This window comes from Hydra vulgaris, chromosome 02 (assembly GCF_038396675.1).
Source record: "Hydra vulgaris chromosome 02, alternate assembly HydraT2T_AEP".
NCBI lineage: Eukaryota > Metazoa > Cnidaria > Hydrozoa > Anthoathecata > Hydridae > Hydra > Hydra vulgaris.
The window spans coordinates 47,913,822-47,932,154 of record NC_088921.1 but is presented as its reverse complement, the minus strand read 5'-3'; the positions used below and the strand labels follow the sequence as shown (position 1 = coordinate 47,932,154).

Here is an 18,333-nt window from a genome sequence, read left to right as displayed (position 1 = left end):
TGGAGCCGGGCAAACTACCCAACGATATCCTCACACATTGCAGCTGTTGATTTGGAAACAGAACTCAATGGTCTAAATGCAAACGATTACTATCAGCTCCTAGTAAACGTGTATAACGAAGCAGCCAAACTATACATCACACCAACAACTACCCCCTACACTGAGAAACAGGAGCAATGGGTAACACCAGATCTTGTTAAGATAGTCAAGGCTCAACACTCCTCTTGGGCCTAGTACATTAATGCACGATACGCACAATTTACTCAAAGAATTGCATTGCACCGCATGCAAAAACGTTAATAAAATGGTAAAATCTGGCAGACAGAACTACAAAAAAAACTCATGCCAGACAGCATCACTCATCATATGAAACTGTATGCTGACGACAGTAAAATTATTAACATAATTAAAAACGAGTTGGTAAAAGAGCAGACCTTATCGAGCAATTTAAAATCACGCGTCAACTCAAACTTGTCGGTTATTTCGTCCCATATAAACTTTCAAACAGTAAATCCAATTCTATTTTGAGAGGGCATAACTAAAAGCAGCATCGGGCATAATCTAGAAAAAACAGAGAGGGCATAATCTAGAGTTGTTTTCCCATGGAATGCGCTTTTCCAAGCAGCAGTTAACGCTCCATCAATCAATGCTTTCAAAGACAGTATAACAAAGTAACTTTTAGAGGCACATTGCTGCTTTGTCTGTAACTTCTGTGTTATAATTTTTGTCAGCTTAGAGGGACCTGGTGTAGCACCGTTTCATTAAACTATAAATAGATTTATTGTATTTTTTTTTTCTTTTTTTGATCACTGAATGAATGAAAAAAAAAATTATATATATATATAAAATGCATCATCTGCGAAGACATACTATTTATTTAACATGCTAAAATTTTTAAACTTTATGTCTTCTTCACCTCTTCTTCACCTCTTCTTCATCTCTCCTTCACCTCTCCAAAAAACAAAAATCTAACATGCAATACTACGATTGACGCGCGTTCACCGAAAACTTTAATATTTCTTAACCAATTTTAAAAAATCATTAATTGTTTAGTATAGGCCATTTTTTATTAAAAAATAAAAACTGGCCTATACAAAACACTGCGTCCTAATTTCAAAGCAATAAGTTAATATTTAGAGCTTATGCTACCTCTACCCTTTGAAAATAGGGATGAGGGATTGAGCTAAATAAATCTAATGGTGTTTGTACCAACTTACCAAGATATTGTTGGTCCTACAACACAAGCTGCTTGGATGCTTCCGTAATATCTATGACTTGCTTCACTTTTAGTTTGTCACAAAATTTCTCATCCATACAAGAGTTTCAAAACCATTTTGCTATGATTGTTCTTTTTTGTCAAATTTTTTAAAATGTCTATCCTACTTTGATTTTCAAAATTTTTTGAAAAAGTAATGTACAAAAGACTATAACGACATTACATATTTTAAACTATTCGGATTTAGAAAAAATTAAACTGAACATACAGCTGTTGAACTTGCCAATTAAATATCAAATACTTGCCTAGCAAATAAATTTAGATACTAACAGTTTAAAATTAGGAGTTTTCATTGATCTGTCAAAAGCATCTGATATTTTAAATTATGATAAACTTATAAAAATACTACAGAGTAAAGAATAATAACAATAATGAAGCTATCTACATTAAATAATTAATAAAATAAATTAATTTTTTTATTCTTTATTAATATATATATATATATATATATATATATATATATATATATATATATATATATATATATATATATATATATATATATATATATATATACATACATATATATATATATATGTACATATATATATATATATATATATATATATATATATATATATATATATATATATATATATATATATATATATATATATATATATATATATACAGTATCGGACAAAACGAGTGCAACCAAATAATGCTAGTTTAGGTTCTTTATATAACTATGTAACTGTTCAGAGACAAAGTTCTTCAAGTTTTATTCATCGCAAATTTCATTATTTGTACACGAAAATTAATAAATTAATCAAAAGTATTAAAAAAAGTTGATTTCCTTCTGGACAAAACAAGTGCAACTCGACAAATTGTTGACCAAGCTGTATTTCGCTATCAATATTTCGTGGCGAATCCTTTGTTTTCGATCTCAGCCTTGCATCTTCGAGGCATAGATTTGATCAGGTGATCAATGAAACTTTGTGGAATCGCTGCCCAGGTCTTTTGGATTTGTTCAAACAGTTGATCCTTAAGACGAACACCTTCACGATTAACTCTGCGGTTGACGATCTCCCACAGGTTCTCGATAGGGTTGAGATCCGGAGATTGAGGCGGCCAATCCATCACCAATTGGTGGTTGTCTTGAAACCACTGCTTGACTACTTTTGCAGTGTGTTTCGGATCGTTGTCTTGCTGAAAAACCCATTTTATTGGCATATTCCATTCAGCATGAGGTAACATAACATCTTTCAGGATATTTTTATACATGAAACGGTCCATTATTCCATCGTTTCGATGTATTGGACCTAGACCGTTAGCAGAAAAACACACCCAGACCATTACATTGCCTCCACCATGCTTCACGGTCTTATGGCAGTAACGTAAATCGAGGCGTTTTCCGGCCGGTCGACGTACACGGCAAATGCCATCGCTCCTAATGATATTGAACTTCGATTCATCACTGAACAGGGCAGTTCGCCATTTCTGCATTTTCCAGGCAATATGAGATGTAGCAAACAGGAGTCTTTTCTTCTGGTTTTTTAGTGAAGTCAGCGGTTTCTTTGCAGGGCGTCGAGAAAACAATCCGGCTTCAACAGCATGTCGTCTGATTGTTCGGTCCGATACAGGCAGCTCTAATTGCTTTTGTATCTCGACTGATGATATCCAGGGATCCTTCTTGACGGATCTGACAATCATAGAATCCTCTCTAGAAGTGGTGGAACGCGGTCTTCTACCTTTGTTATCTGCTGCCAACTTTCCCGTAGAACGATATTTGGAACATAATCTTGATACGGTCCATTTTTTCACGTAATATTTATCACAAATACTTTTTTGTGACATTCCACTTACGTAATCGCCAATAATTTTCTTTCTTAGTTCCAATCCAAGACTGTCGGGAGCCATTTTTGCACTTGAAGTCATAAAAATAATAAAAATAAATAGTCACGCTTCTTAAGGCTTACGGTGTTACATTTACCTTGTGATGATACAATAATGGTCTGTGGAACACAACGTCTTGGTTGGATGTGGACTGTATTGATGTAATGAAACACTTGTTGTTTTTCACTTCTTGTATTGATGTTCTTCGATAAAACACTTTGATAAAACTCACTTCGATAAACTGTCTTGATAATACTGACTGATTGACTTCCATATACTGACTGAATTACATGTCAGTTTACATGTCTCTTATATAGTAAAATGAATCTGTGTGAACCTGTTCTGGAAGATTCTATATGCTTCTTTTCGATGCTTCTGGAAGCATCTGGATGCGTCTGGATGCTTCTGAATGTTTCTGGATGCTACTGGATGCTTCCAGATGCTTCTTCTGGAAACTTCTGGAAGCTTCTGCATGCTTCTGGAAACTTCTGGATACTTCCTTTAATTATCAAAAAACTTCCGTGACGTTGACACGGACCAGACTTAAGAAAATGAAACAAGCCAAAAAAGTTGTTTTGTCTGCTGCAAAATGGCACTTGTCAACGAAATTCTGCCTGTGTGCTGTCACCTGTCAGCTGATTGCTCATGTCATGACATGCTATGACTCCAGACTCCTGAACTGTTTGCTGTGGTAGTATAGTTCGTTTTGTTTTTAAGACATGTAAAAATAGGAACACTTTTTAGCATTGTTCGATGTTGGTTGCAAATGTTTTGTCCAATACTGTATGTTTGTATCTATATATATATATATATACATTTATATACATTTATATACATTTATATATATTTGTTTCTTTTGTGAACTAACTCAAGCTTCTTTATCATAAGCAGAATTGAAATTATCACAATTTTCACGATCATCTCAATGATCTTTACATTGGTAGGAAGGATTGTCAGTTATACATGAGATAAAATAATCAGTATATTACATCAACATGTAGTTAAATAACGAATATGGCTGTTGGCTTGTCGATAGTAAGCCAATGTTACAAGTTGCTGAGTATCTTTAGTATAATATAATGCAATGAATACAGTATTTACTTATGACCTTGGTCGTTGATTGGCATGTAAAACAACCGTGTATGCAAATTACTTTATAGAGTAAGACCTCGACTAAAACTGCTGCAGCAGTTTTAGTCGTGGTCTTACTTTATTTATTCTTTATTAGTTTCAGTTTATTGAAAAAGTTCACGTAGATCATTTAGTAAATTAATCTTTTGAAAAAATTTCCTACCATAATAATGTCGGGTGACACTTTTTCAAATAATTTTTAATTTGTGTAACGTTCATTGAGTCTGCTCCTAATTTACAATAACACTAACACTTGGTTAGAATGGTTTGAAGTTTTTAGTTTTCATCAGTAAAAAGTATATAAGTTTAATTGCTTATCACATTCGTAAAAAGTAGTTACCCATATTGTAAAAACTTAATGAAAAATAAAATAAAAATTGTAAATATATTTTTAACAGGTGGTTTCTTTCTAATAGTCAAGTGGCAATTGAAATTCCTTACTTTTTGTAAATTAGCACTTGGACAATTTATCAAGAGGAGAAATTATATTTGCAAATAAAACTATTATTTAAAGTTTTTGACATACCTATGCAATGGCTAAAATCAGTTTACTAGCAATGCATATGTAATGCTTCAAAAGAGAATGAATGCCCAAATTATTTAAAAATTCTAAACGACAAATGTAGAATATTAGAAGTCAGGTTGAGGCGAAATAATCAAATTGCAGAAAATCTAAATGAGGACGAAAAAGTTATAAACTTATTTTGCAAAAAATTAAGAGTCACAGAAGGCGAAATTAAAATGCCAGATTGTGTACGGTTAAAGAAAGAAGATCTTGAAACATAGACATAGTTTTGAAACTACTGAGATATAAAGAAAGAAGATCTTGAAACATGGTTAAAGAAAGAAGATCTTGAAACATAGTTTTGAAACTACTGAGATATAAAAATAATTTTAACATTTTCAAAGAAACATTGAAACTTAAGGGTTCTAATATATGCTAATTTCAAAAAGACAACTAGTCCTCGAATTCTCAGACTTTTTGGTAGAAATCTAGCTTATGGATTTATAAAATCAAACAGTTGTACTTCCAAACAGTCTTACAAACTCTCGCATAAGTTACAGCTAAACAAAACTCCAGTAGATAAAAGAGAGACAAATGTTTTGGGTAATGCTATTCCTTCATAGTAATCACTGATTCGACTATCATTGTAGTCATTTATTTGAGAGCTCACATTGAACAATATCCTATCGAAAATGAACACTATACTGAAAGAGATAAAAAATGTTTACCAGCTAATTTGGACGTAAAAATCATGTGTGAGGTATTGATAAACCATGTGGGAGATGTTGATAAAAAGATATATATTTTTTAACTATAGTTGGCAGTGAGAAGAGGCTGTCATATAAATTTGTCTGGCAATACTTAAAAAAAAATGCTTATTAAGTTTTGATCAACCTGCAAAAGACGCATATGTGACTTGTGAGGAGCTGAAGTTCTCGCAGTTAAAATGAAAAATGAGCCACAATAGCAGAGCTTATAGTTCACAATAGGAGAGTTTATAATAAAATAAAAGATACCACAAAAAAATGCGAAAAAAAAAACAAAAACTTTACAAGTGTATATTACATGGCTAATGTGGCATTACCGTGCATAAGAGTGCAAGTATTTTTTGTAAACCTTTAAATTAAAAAAAAAAGACTAATGTTTCTGGAAACTCACAGTGACGTCTTCAAAATTCACGACATTGATTCCCAAAAAATGACTGTTTTTATTTATAATGAAGGATTAAGGTGATATTTTCACCAATGTATTTTCAATGTTTATGTGGTACATAAAAACTCAGATGAAGTTAAAACTTTGCACTTTTGTGAAACTAAGAGATTTTTCAAATTAAATTTGGTGTGTCCTGCAAGAAGACATTTGTTTATGCCTAATAACAGTGATTTTGGAATTATAAGGTGAAAGTTAATAAAAGTAGAAAAATATTATGAAACTGATTAAGTAATTGATCTGAAGGACAGTTCTTCAAAAAATCCTGTAAGGTTTACAGTGAAGAAAAAATTCCATTAACTATGAAGCCAGGTGGGCCAAATTATACCAGTGAACATGCTTAAGCAATAACTCTTATATAAAAATGTAACAAAACCAAACAAAATACTGTTTACAATCTTGAAATACTGTAAGATGTCACTATGTTCTGATGAACCAGGGGAAATTGAATGCACTATACATATTCCTGGATTGATAAGTAACATTTTTTGCTTACAAAACACTTAGGGGGGGGGGGAACTTTAAACTACTAGTAAAGCCTGTATTACCCATCAGCTTCTTAAAAGTTGTGGGTATAAAAAAAATTTTTGGTTTATATTCCAGAAAAAATGTTTCGATTTTGGAATGAAATAACTTATTGGCCCGTAAATGCAGTGTCCATTCAAGAAGATCGATCAACTAAAATAAATTAAGTTCTTAAGTAGTACTGTGCATCAAATTATGATATTAAAACAACAAATATTTCAATAGTATTGCATGAATGACGCATTCTTTAAGATTTTAACTGCTCTTTTCACTTTTAAACGTCATTTACTGCAAAAAAAGACCATGAAACAGACCATTTCAAAAAATGTTCATGTTCTACACTTAAAAAAAGTATATTTTTGATATTATGTTTATATCTTTTAGTACGCGTACTAACTGCTGAATAACAAGAGAAGAAAACTAGCAAGAAACGGCAAATCTGCGTAAAATTTTTTATGCTTTTGGAGTTTTTATTGATTTCTACAATATTCAAAATACATTATTTATATTAATTTATTTATATCACCTATATTTGTCAGCTCTATTTTATTATGATTTTTTATGTTTTATTATTACTCTCTAACAGTACTTATAATTTTAGATTATAATATTATTACTTTGTAGTTATTTTTTACTAATAACGTTTTTATTTGATTACTGTTACCGTTTTTATTTACTATTACTAGTTACTAATACCATTTTTACTTGATTAATTTATTGGATTTTTTTTTTTCGCAACAAATGCTTTGTTTGATATTTATGATCTATAATGAAGAAAAGGTCGTCAATAATATTAGGCAGCATATGATATTTTAATCTAAACATGAATAAAAGAGTATAAATATTTAATTGATAAACATTCAGCACTCCAAGAATTTAACACAGAATTTAACACAGAATGTCCGTTGCAACTTTTAAGGGCAACGTGTCAGATTTAGAAGATTTAGAAAAGAGAGTATATTTGCTTTTGGCAGGGTTCAGAAAGAGTTTATTGGCTTTAAACCATTGGTTGATATATATATTTATATATCATATATATATATATATATATATATATATATATATATATATATATATATATATATATATATATATATATATATAATGACGATTGTAAGATATATATAAAATGGCGATTGTAAAGCCATTAAAAAAATGTTTTACATTAACTCATTGTAGACCTCGGAGTTTTTATTGAAGACATTATTGATATAATATTTAATCACAAAAACTACTATTATAGATTTACTAAGACTTATTTTCAAGCTATATAGTTTTACGACAAATTCCTTATACATAGCAACATGTTTCAACGACAAGTTCCTTATACATAGCAACACATTTCAACGACAAATTCCTTATACATAGCAATATGTTTCAACGACAAGTTCCTTATACATAGCAACATGGTTCAACGACAAGTTCCTTATACATAAAAGGCATTCAGCAAATGTCTTAGTATTCTAGCGATCAATTAAAAAATAGCAATTTTTATTGATCTTTTAAACTTTGGAATATGTAACAGCAACTAGCTGTTTAAAAATTACCAATAAGAAAACTTCTTGCGCTACCATCTTGTGAATTTTAGCACGATTTAATAAAAACGGTGCAGAAAATTTCATGCAGAAGAGATTTTCGGAATTTGAACTCAGCAAACGAACTTCAATATTATGCACAAAAGAAACAAAAATTAGTCGAAACTTTAATAAAGTGTTTATAATTTTAACTTAAAATTATAAATGAATAACTCATTAGTGATAGTAATAATGCTGATTTTTTACTGACATGTCGGAGAATATTAACCTTTTTATAAGATAACAACATTTGATTTGTAAATTCAAAATTGTTACTTTAATAACAGAACAACGATGGTGGTTTTTAAGATTTCTCAGAAAACGAAATATAGTTTGAGTGTAATATGGATTGGTTTAGCTACATTAACTACATTTTGCTTGGGAGTTTACAATCCAAACAAGAAGCCGCCGCATCCACATATTATAGTCGTCACCCTAAGAGATATGGTATTTTGCTTACTTTTATTACCAAAATATAAATAAAATAAAATATTCAAATTCAATTTTTATGTACTTATCATAAAAGTGAAAAATGAAGATCTTCATTTTTTATTTTATTATCTTTTTAATTAAAAACAATAATAAGTTTTTCTTGGCTTTTTGGGCGTTTTTTTTACCGATGTCTTTTTTAAAGCAAAGCTAATTTCCTTTGATTTTTAGATTTTTCTGAAAATACTTTTTTCACAGCTTAATTTGCAATAAAAAGGGAAAAATCAATCTCTATTTCTTTTTATAATCAATATCTATTTTTAATCACTAAAATATTTCAGTTTTCTTTTGCATTTAAAGGCATCAGTTCATTGATTTGTATCTTTTTTTGATATTTCAAGGCAATAATGATATTTTTAATTACAGAAAACTATTTTAAAATTTCTTTAACTTGTTTTTGTTGAGATTTTATTGAGAATAATCTGTACATGAGTAGTTACAGCTGAACAAATGACTGTAATTCATTACTACTACGGGCATAGCAAAAACCAACATGAAGCCAAAACAAGATATTTTATAATGAAATGTTGCAAATGCATGAAAAACATTTTAACAATAAAACATAACATATGCGTTAATGCTATATAATTAAATATAAATAGATTGCAATTAATGGCTAAAAAGGCTTCGCAAGATCGCATTTGGAAAAGAGCAGGGCAAGCAACATTATGTGGTCTGGCATGCACAAGAACCGAACGCATAAATAAATTGCGCACGCTGTTTTTATGCTTGATTAATCATTAACCAAAAACCAACATTTCATTGAACGAAACATTTAAAATTTTAAAAACAGTAATAATTAAGATATACAAAAATAATAATTTGTAACTTTTTTAAAAGTTTATAATCATTCACTCATTTACATAATCATTCAGAAATAATCTAATTACTTGAGATGTAAGCATATTTTGGTTTATGTCGCGCAGTGACCCGCGCAGCAGGTAATTATTCTGTTTTTAATGATACTAATTTTATAATGCCTGGCGTATAAGTAGGCGTATTAAGGCTATATGTACGTAGGATTCTATAAAAAAAGTTAAACACAAAATATTTTCTATTTAATTTTTTTTTCGTTATTCAATTTTTTTTTTTTAATAAAATTTACATATTGTTTGTGATAAGGGATGGGATGATGTCAGTTTCCATGGAAATCCAGAAATTCCGACTCCTAACATTGACAGAATCGCCAATCACGGTGTTATTTTACAACAATATTACACGACGCCTAACTGTGAAGATTCAGTTTCGTCTTACCGCACAGGAAAGCATCCAATACACTATAGTAAGTTACTTTTATCTAATGTTACATAATGTTATAAATGTCGTCACAAGCAAATTTTTTAAGAAATGGTGCTTAAAAACTAAGAGACTCACTGCTAAAACAATAAATTAGCTAATTATTAAAATACTTTAAAAAAAACTGGATTAGACTACAACACACTTAAAATTATATTGTACAATAATAAACCTATTATATTTAACATAGAAAAATCTATGGAGAGTGGAGAAAATGCTCGTGTAACATACGATATATGGAACTATCTTGATATTCAAAGTTATGTTATTAGAGAAGTAGGACTAGTAAGTTTTTTGTTTTTCATTTAGAAAGTATGACTAACAATCCCTCGTGTTAATTGTCGTTCAGTCGACTCAATATGTCATTTGAATAAATAAATTTATGCTATTATTTATTCATTATTTTTATAATTGTTCTCTAGATTGACTGCAAAGATACCGATATACCTTTTTATCCATGGGATGTTATACAAAAAGCTGAAAATGTTTTAAAGCAACAAGATCAAATATACTCTTTATTTTTGCAAGTTAATTTTCCGCAGTTACATGCAGACTACCCTGAGCAAATACCAGATGAGTATTTAACCCGAGCTAAAAATATTCCATTTGAAGCAAGAAAAATATACGCAGGTAATCAGTAACAGTTTTCAGTTTTCAATTAGATAAATAAATCTTGAAATTTACATCAGTTATAAATACGGTCTTAAAATGATAAACAAAAAAGTAGTACATAGTAACAAGTAATAAAATGTGTTTTAGGAAAAAATTTTCTTTGAATGCCTTTGGAGCATTTAAATGGTTTAAAATCCTCCTCGGGCTTAGGTGAATCTATGTACTAACTTCGATCTGTGCTTGGATCATACGTATCTTCTTTGTTGTTTATATTCTTTTTGATATTTTTTATTCTAATTCAAAGAATTAAACCACATCATAAAAAGTTTTATAGTAAACGAATTAATAAAGTAAACAACAACTTTTTTAAGTGTCTGGAATTTGCACACACAACGCAACGTTTTAGCGATAAAGGACGTCTACTATCGCTAAACGTTAGTTCAAGAATATTTGAATACCTGAATTAGCGTTTTCAAAAAACTAAAACACATACATTTTAGTGTAAGCATTTGTAGTCTTTTGCAGTTTGCAAAACAAAAAATTTTAAAGCAGTTTAAACTGTAAATTAAAAAAAGTCATTAAAAATATTTTAAATTCACAAGCTAACCTGTTTAGGGGTCATCATTCATATATGGAAAACTTAAGCGTTGATCTGTGATGACAGTAGGCATTTCTGTTGTTTAACAGAAATAACAATCATGAAGTCCTCTTTGTCTTATATCAGTTACTCTTATTGGTACAACGAGTCTTGAGTTATCTTAAGAACATTATGTCCAATATATCAAGATATGTCCCTATATCAAAAGTTTTGTGGTGTAATGATTTTGCCCGAAATATTTTATTAAATTGAAAAGCAAAACAGAGATGAGAAATTTTGCATATTCAATTAACCTGATGCACGGATGGACAAAAGAAATCATAAGGATAAACTTAAAAACTTCTTGTGGATCTTGACATAGTTTCATCTAGTTTAATTCTTTGTGAAACAAAAATATATGTAAATTTATAAGATTGGTTTCTTCTTATCTATTCCCTCTTTAGCTTTAATACCATCCCTTGTTTAAATGATTGGAATTGAAGGAAGCATAAGTCGTGAAAAAAATACAACCGAGCTTTTTGGTTTAAAAGAACCATTTTACATCTTAAGATTTTACAACTTGATTGAAGTATATTTGAGTAAATAGTCATTTCTTCTGCATCTAGTTTAGATTTCTCTGGATCACATATTTTGCAACTGTCAGAAACATTTACATGTGGCCAGATTTCAGCAAATATTTCTTAAGTATACTTGAAATTTGTTCTCTCCAATTTATTGTTGAGTGTTTTTCTCTGCGAACCAAGATAGCTATCGTAAATTTTATTGTGACGTAATATTCTGACCTCTCATTCCCTTTGTCACACATTGTCACAATATCTCAACCTTTTTCTCTTTATGAGCGTGACGTACTTTATGAGTGACCCTTTATCGTTATAAATATTAATGGTTCCTAATTCTGGCTTTTGTAATTGACTAATTATTTACTAAAAATTTACTCAGTTAATTGATTGATCAATTAATTGGCTTATCTATAGATATACTACTTTTGTAGTTAGTGTAAAGAAAATTTTTTCAAGCAAACAAGTAAAATATCAAAATAGATATATCTATTTTATTACATTTATATACATACAACTGTAAATAATATGCAGTTTATATTATTGTGCATTATATTTTGTGTGGTATTTGACTATTTCTTAGCAATTCGACTTCAATAAAAAATTATTAGTATTATAAAAGTATTGTAAAAAATTATAATATATATGAAAGTATTAAAGATGATTGCAAAAATGGAATGTCTGTTTAAAACCTGTATAAACTTATTTTTTATTCTATTTTAGGCATGATAATGCAACTTGACAGAGCTGTTGGTCATTTAGTAAGAATATTATATGACACTGGCATTCTCCACGATGCTATACTTATTTTTACGACATTAACTGGGGGGACAAAAGGAAATAACTTTTATACTTGGCCATCAACATATCCATTTAGAGGTGGAAATGGTACTCTTTGGGAAGGTGGCTCCAGAGCTTTAGGATTTGTTTACAGTAATCGAATAGCTAGAAGAGGTAATAAATTATGTTAACATAAATTATGTTAACATAAATTATGTTAACATAAATTATGTTAACATAAATTATGTTAACATAAATTATGTTAACATAAATTATGTTAACATAAATTATGTTAACATAAATTATGTTAACATAAATTATGTTAACATAAATTATGTTAACATAAATTATGTTAACATATTATATTCTCTAATTTTAGGTTTTAAAATATCAAAAAAATGCAATATATTGTAACACGCACTTTTTTTCTTCAGTTGGCACACATCTTTAGATATAGTATGCAAATAAATGTTTTATTTTAGAATATCAAAGGTTAAGGTAAATACTTCAGGTGTAGTAGAAATAGTGTAAAACCTCCCTAAAATCCATTATACATATAAAGTGCTTAAAGTGGGAAAAGTAGCCAAATGGTTTTTATTAATCCCTATCTACATTCTGTTTAGCGTTGTTTCGTAAAAAAAGATATAAAAAGGAGGTGGAATGGTTAATATTTTATTAAATAGTTTCAGGAGTATTGCATACAATGACTTTAAACAGGAAAATAAAGCTGTTTATTGTCTGTCTGTTGTTTTAGTTTTAAAAATCAGTATTGTATCAACTAAACTGAGACCATTAAAAGATTGCGGTAAAAATTGGTTTCTACTTGTGTTATATATCTCCATGTCTAAAATAAGATTTAAGTATTGCGCAACCTATTTGTGGTAATATTGAATTTTAATTTTTCCGAGTTCTAACGGACACTTATTATAAATTTTTTCTCCGACAAGATAACACTTGTATTTTTTCCTTGAAATTTTAAGTTTAACTTTAGAGAGAAGCGCTAACTACTTTTGATTTCTCGTAAATGTTTTTTTATTCTTTGGAGTAAAGTCTTCCTAAAAATGGTAACATGTTTTACTTCGAGACACATCTTAACTCCAACACATACGTCACGATTGAAGATATTGTGTAATGAGTTCATACTATTATTCCATTGCATGATAAATATCACGAGTGTGTGAAGTTTTGGAGCTGCGTTTTTTTGGGGAACAAACTTATATGTTAAATCTGGAACAGTCTTTTGTTTTTAAACCTTTTTACAAGCAGCTGAAATCAGATCTGGTTTTATTTTTTCATTTATTCTTAAAGGTGATGCAGTGTTTAACGTGATACAAACAACTACGGTTCCTAAATTATTGTGTTCTTGCAAAAGTCTGTGACAATTCTTTTATACATTGCGATAAAACTTTTAATTTTAATTGCAAGTTTTCTCGGAGTGCTGACTAGCGCACATTCGGTTTTCCAGTTTAAATTAATAAATAAAATATTAGAATCAAAATACCTGCCACTGTTATCTAAGTCACGGAAAAAGCTCACGGCTTAGTTCCCTTTTAATTACTAAAATGTTTTCACTTTTAATTACTAAAATTTTGGCAAAATAGATGGTTGTATCATCTGCATACACTATGTTTTGAAATTTTTTCAACTGTTCATTTATTGTAACGAAACATCTGTTGTTGCGGGTAATGCTGAAGACAAAATATTGCTTAAATTCAGATTCAAATATTTGTATTACTGTTTATTCGCTTTAATGGAATAAACAGTAATAAAAATATTTGTTAATGAATTATATTTTTTGCCTGAACAATAATACAGTATGGTTTGTAACTATTAATAAGAATTAACAAAGTAGCGATTTAAGAACTTTACTCAGAACTTTACTCAGAACTTTAGTGCAAATATTTTATCCAAAAGCTTATTAAAAGTTTATGGTTTCGGTTTTTACAGTTTTTTTTTTTTTTTAACTCCTTTTAGAATTTTTTACATTTTGCATTTTTTGACATATGTAACTGGTAATTTAGGTCGAGTTTCTTATGGTCTTGTACATATAAATGACTGGTTGCCAACAATATTTCGTCTAGCTGGAGGTAACCCTGATCATGTAGTTGAAAGTGATGGCATGGATGTTTGGGATTCAATAAACAACGATGACTATTCTCCAAGGTATTATTTCCAAACACATTTCTTAAGACGAAGTAGTAGAAATAAAAATATAATAAATAAATTAAATGTTAATATTATTTATTATAATATTTATTATTTAAAATTTATAAATTAGTATATTTTATGCATTACAAACTTTGCATTTAGAATGGAAATATTATACGGCATCAACGGAAATAAAGCTGCAGTACGTGTAGGAGACTTTAAGCTTATAACTGGAGAAAGTTATGTTCCACTCTCTCCCAGACCTTTAGCAAAAGGAGAACTAGACAATTTAATTAAACCAATTACAGTTTGGGATAGTGAGTTAGAATGTGCCGACTATCCTGACGCAATTGGATGTTGGCCAGATATCGAACCTTGTTTATTTAATGTTCGTTTTGACCCTTGCGAACGAAACAATGTTGCATATTATATGCCACAAACTGTTGAAGCATTAACATATACACTAAACAAATATAATACTTCTGCTGTATACAGAGATAAAAGATCCTTGGAAGAATGGGACAACACATATAAAGATTTATCGTTAAAATTAACACTAATTAAACTTGAAAAAAGTCGAAAAACATTAGACCGTAGCAAAATAGGAGTTTAACCCAATGGTGAAAGTAGGCATTCCATGCCATCTATGGACGCTTTACGCAACTTATTGGAGGTAAAAATAATAAGTGATCTGGATTGAAACTAAATTGAAAAACATCAAAGTTTTTTATTTCTTTAAAAAACGAGAAATACCATAACAGAATCAATCAGTTACTCTTGAAGGAATATTGCTTATTTTGCAATAAAAATTGAATAACTATATATGAATAAATATAAATAAATGAATATAAATATATATAAATGAAATTTACCAACTATAAAAAAAATTGCTTTAAAAAAATCTACATATTAGTTTTTATAGTAATCTAGGTGTCACATAAAAAATATATATATACGTCAAATTATATTGATGTAGTATACATGACCTGCGATGAAGCCAGATATATTTTGTCTGAAGAGTGTAAAAAGAAATCAAAAAGACATAGAGCAAACTCCAAACTTTTTTATGTTAATGCTTATGCCAAATGTTTTGCAAAAACTTGCAATGATTGGAGTCTGGTTACCAATATATCCAAAGTCTCACCGAAGAGGATTACAAAACACAGTTCTGTAAGCGCAAAATATTATTTGCACGCTTGTTTTAGTTTATTGTAGAGTTTTTTTAGTTTTGTATGATAAGATATGACATAACGATTTGATTTCTTTAGTTAGTAAAAAAATTTTATGCTTTATAAAACTAGCATCCTTGCTGACACATACTATGCGATAACCACCAATTTAGCTTGTACTTATGACATAAACCCCATAGATTCCCATTCGCTCAAAATACCATCACCACCTTTACCTAAAACAATCTTTTGTTCAAAAATACCTCCATATTTTCTGCGAGGGTGACCGTTATATTTCTCACAATATTGGAAGCTCTGTTGCTTTTTCCATGAATAAATATACTGTTTTTTTACATGCACTTTAACTATCGTTCTTAGCTAATTTTAGTTTTATATTAAGATAAAAGTTGTACATTATATGTAATGCTACTCAATTTTAAATAAAAATTTATAAATTTACAAAAAAAAATAAAAATACTGATTTTTTATTCTTTTTCATTATTATTATTACTATCATTATTGTTATTATTATTAATATTATTAATATTAAATTCGTTGACAAGTGCCATTTTGCAGCGGACAAAACAAGTGCAACTTTTTTGGTTTGTTCCATTTTCTTAAGTTTAATCCGTGTCAACGTCACGGAAGTTTTTTAATAATTAAAGGAAGTATCCAGAAGTTTCCAGAAGTTTCTAGAAGCATGCAGAAGTTTCCAGAAGAAGCATCTGGAAGCATCCAGTAGCATCCATAAGTATCCAGAAACATTCAGAAGCATCCAGACGCACCCAGAAGCTTCCAGAACAGGTTCACACAGGTTCATTTTACTATATAAGAGACATGTAAATCGACATGTAATTCAGTCAGTATATGGAAGTCAATCAGTCAGTATTATCAAGACAGTTTATCGAAGTGAGTTTTATCAAAATGTTTTATCAAAGAACATCAATATAAGAAGTGAAATACAACAAGTGTTTCATTACATCAATACAGTCCACATCCAACCAAGACGTTGTGTTCCACAGAGCATTATTGTATCATCACAAGGTAGATGTAACACCGTAAGCCTTAAGAAGCGTGATTATTTATTTTTATTATTTTTAAGACTTCAAGTGCAAAAATGGCTCCCGACAGTCTTGGATTGGAACTAAGAAAGAAAATTATTGGCGATTACGTAAGTGGAATGTCACAAAAAAGTATTTGGGATAAATATCGCGTGAAAAATTGGACCGTATCAAGACTATGTTCCAAATATCATTCTACGGGGAAGTTGGCAGCAGATAACAAAGATGGAAGACCGCGTTCCACCACTTCTAGAGAGGATTCTATGATCGTCAGATCCGTCAAGAAGGATCCCTGGATAGCATCAGTCGAGATACAAAAGCAATTAGAGCTGCCTGTATCGGACCGAACAATCAGACGACATGCTGTTAAAGCCGGATTGTTTTCTCGACGCCCTGCAAAGAAACCGCTGACTTCACTAAAAAACCAGAAGAAAAGACTCCTGTTTGCTACATCTCATATTGACTGGAATGTGCAGAAATGGCGAACTGCCCTGTTCAGTGATGAATCGATGTTCAACATCATTGGGAGCGATGGCATTTGCCGTGTACGTCGACCGGCCGGAAAACGCCTCGAATTACGTTACTGCCATAAGACCGTGAAGCATGGTGGAGGTAATGTAATGGTCTGGGGGTGTTTTTCTGCTAACGGTCTAGGTCCAATACATCGAAACGATGGAATAATGGACCGTTTCATGTATAAAAATATCCTGAAAGATGTTATGTTACCTCATGCTGAATGGAATATGCCAATAAAATGGGTTTTTCAGCAAGACAACGATCCGAAACACACTGCAAAAGTAGTCAAGCAGTGGTTTCAAGACAACCACCAATTGGTGATGGATTGGCCGCCTCAATCTCCGGATCTTAACCCTATCGAGAACCTGTGGGAGATCGTCAACCGCAGAATTAATCATGAAGGTGTTTGTAATAAGGATCAACTGTTTCAACAAATCTAAAAGGCCTGGGCAGCGAATCCACAAAGTTTCATTGATCACCTGATCGAATCTATGCCTCGAAGATGCAAGGCTGTGATCGAAAGCAATGGATTCGCCACGAAATATTGATAGCAAAATACAGCTTGGTCAACATTTTGTCGAGTTGCACTTGTTTTGTCCAGAAGGAAATCAACTTTTTTAATACTTTTGATTAATTTATTAATTTTCGTGTACAAATATGGAAATTTGCGATGAATAAAACTTGAAGAACTTTGTCTCTGAACAGTTACATAGTTATTTCTCTAAATTGAAAAAATGCAGCACTTTTATTTAAAGAAACTAAATTAACATTATTTGGTTGCACTCGTTTTGTCCGATACTGTATATTTATATATATATATATATATATATATATATATATATATATATATATATATATATATATATATATATATATATCAGAAAGTATGCATTAAATTATTTTGTTAGCGAGAAAATACTCTTAAGATTTTTTGAAAAAGATGATAGAAAGAGGGAAAATGACCTTTTCATGGATGAATCAATATGAAATACTTGTTATCTTATTGTATATTATCTTATTGTATATTGTTATCTTATTGTATATTATTGTA

At 30.1% G+C, this 18,333-nt stretch overlaps 1 protein-coding gene across 1 annotated transcript; it reads left to right on the top strand.

The window, feature by feature from the left end:
- The first annotated feature begins 8,102 nt into the window (after nt 1-8,102).
- On the top strand, nt 8,103-15,382 carry LOC100201767 (arylsulfatase I). The gene is made up of 7 exons (XM_065791170.1): nt 8,103-8,503; nt 9,668-9,827; nt 10,032-10,126; nt 10,264-10,471; nt 12,332-12,562; nt 14,410-14,551; nt 14,699-15,382. Exons 1-7 carry the CDS (start codon nt 8,351-8,353, stop codon nt 15,147-15,149), a joined length of 1,440 nt encoding a protein of 479 aa, XP_065647242.1. The 5' UTR covers nt 8,103-8,350; the 3' UTR covers nt 15,150-15,382.
- The last annotated feature ends 2,951 nt before the right edge of the window (nt 15,383-18,333 follow it).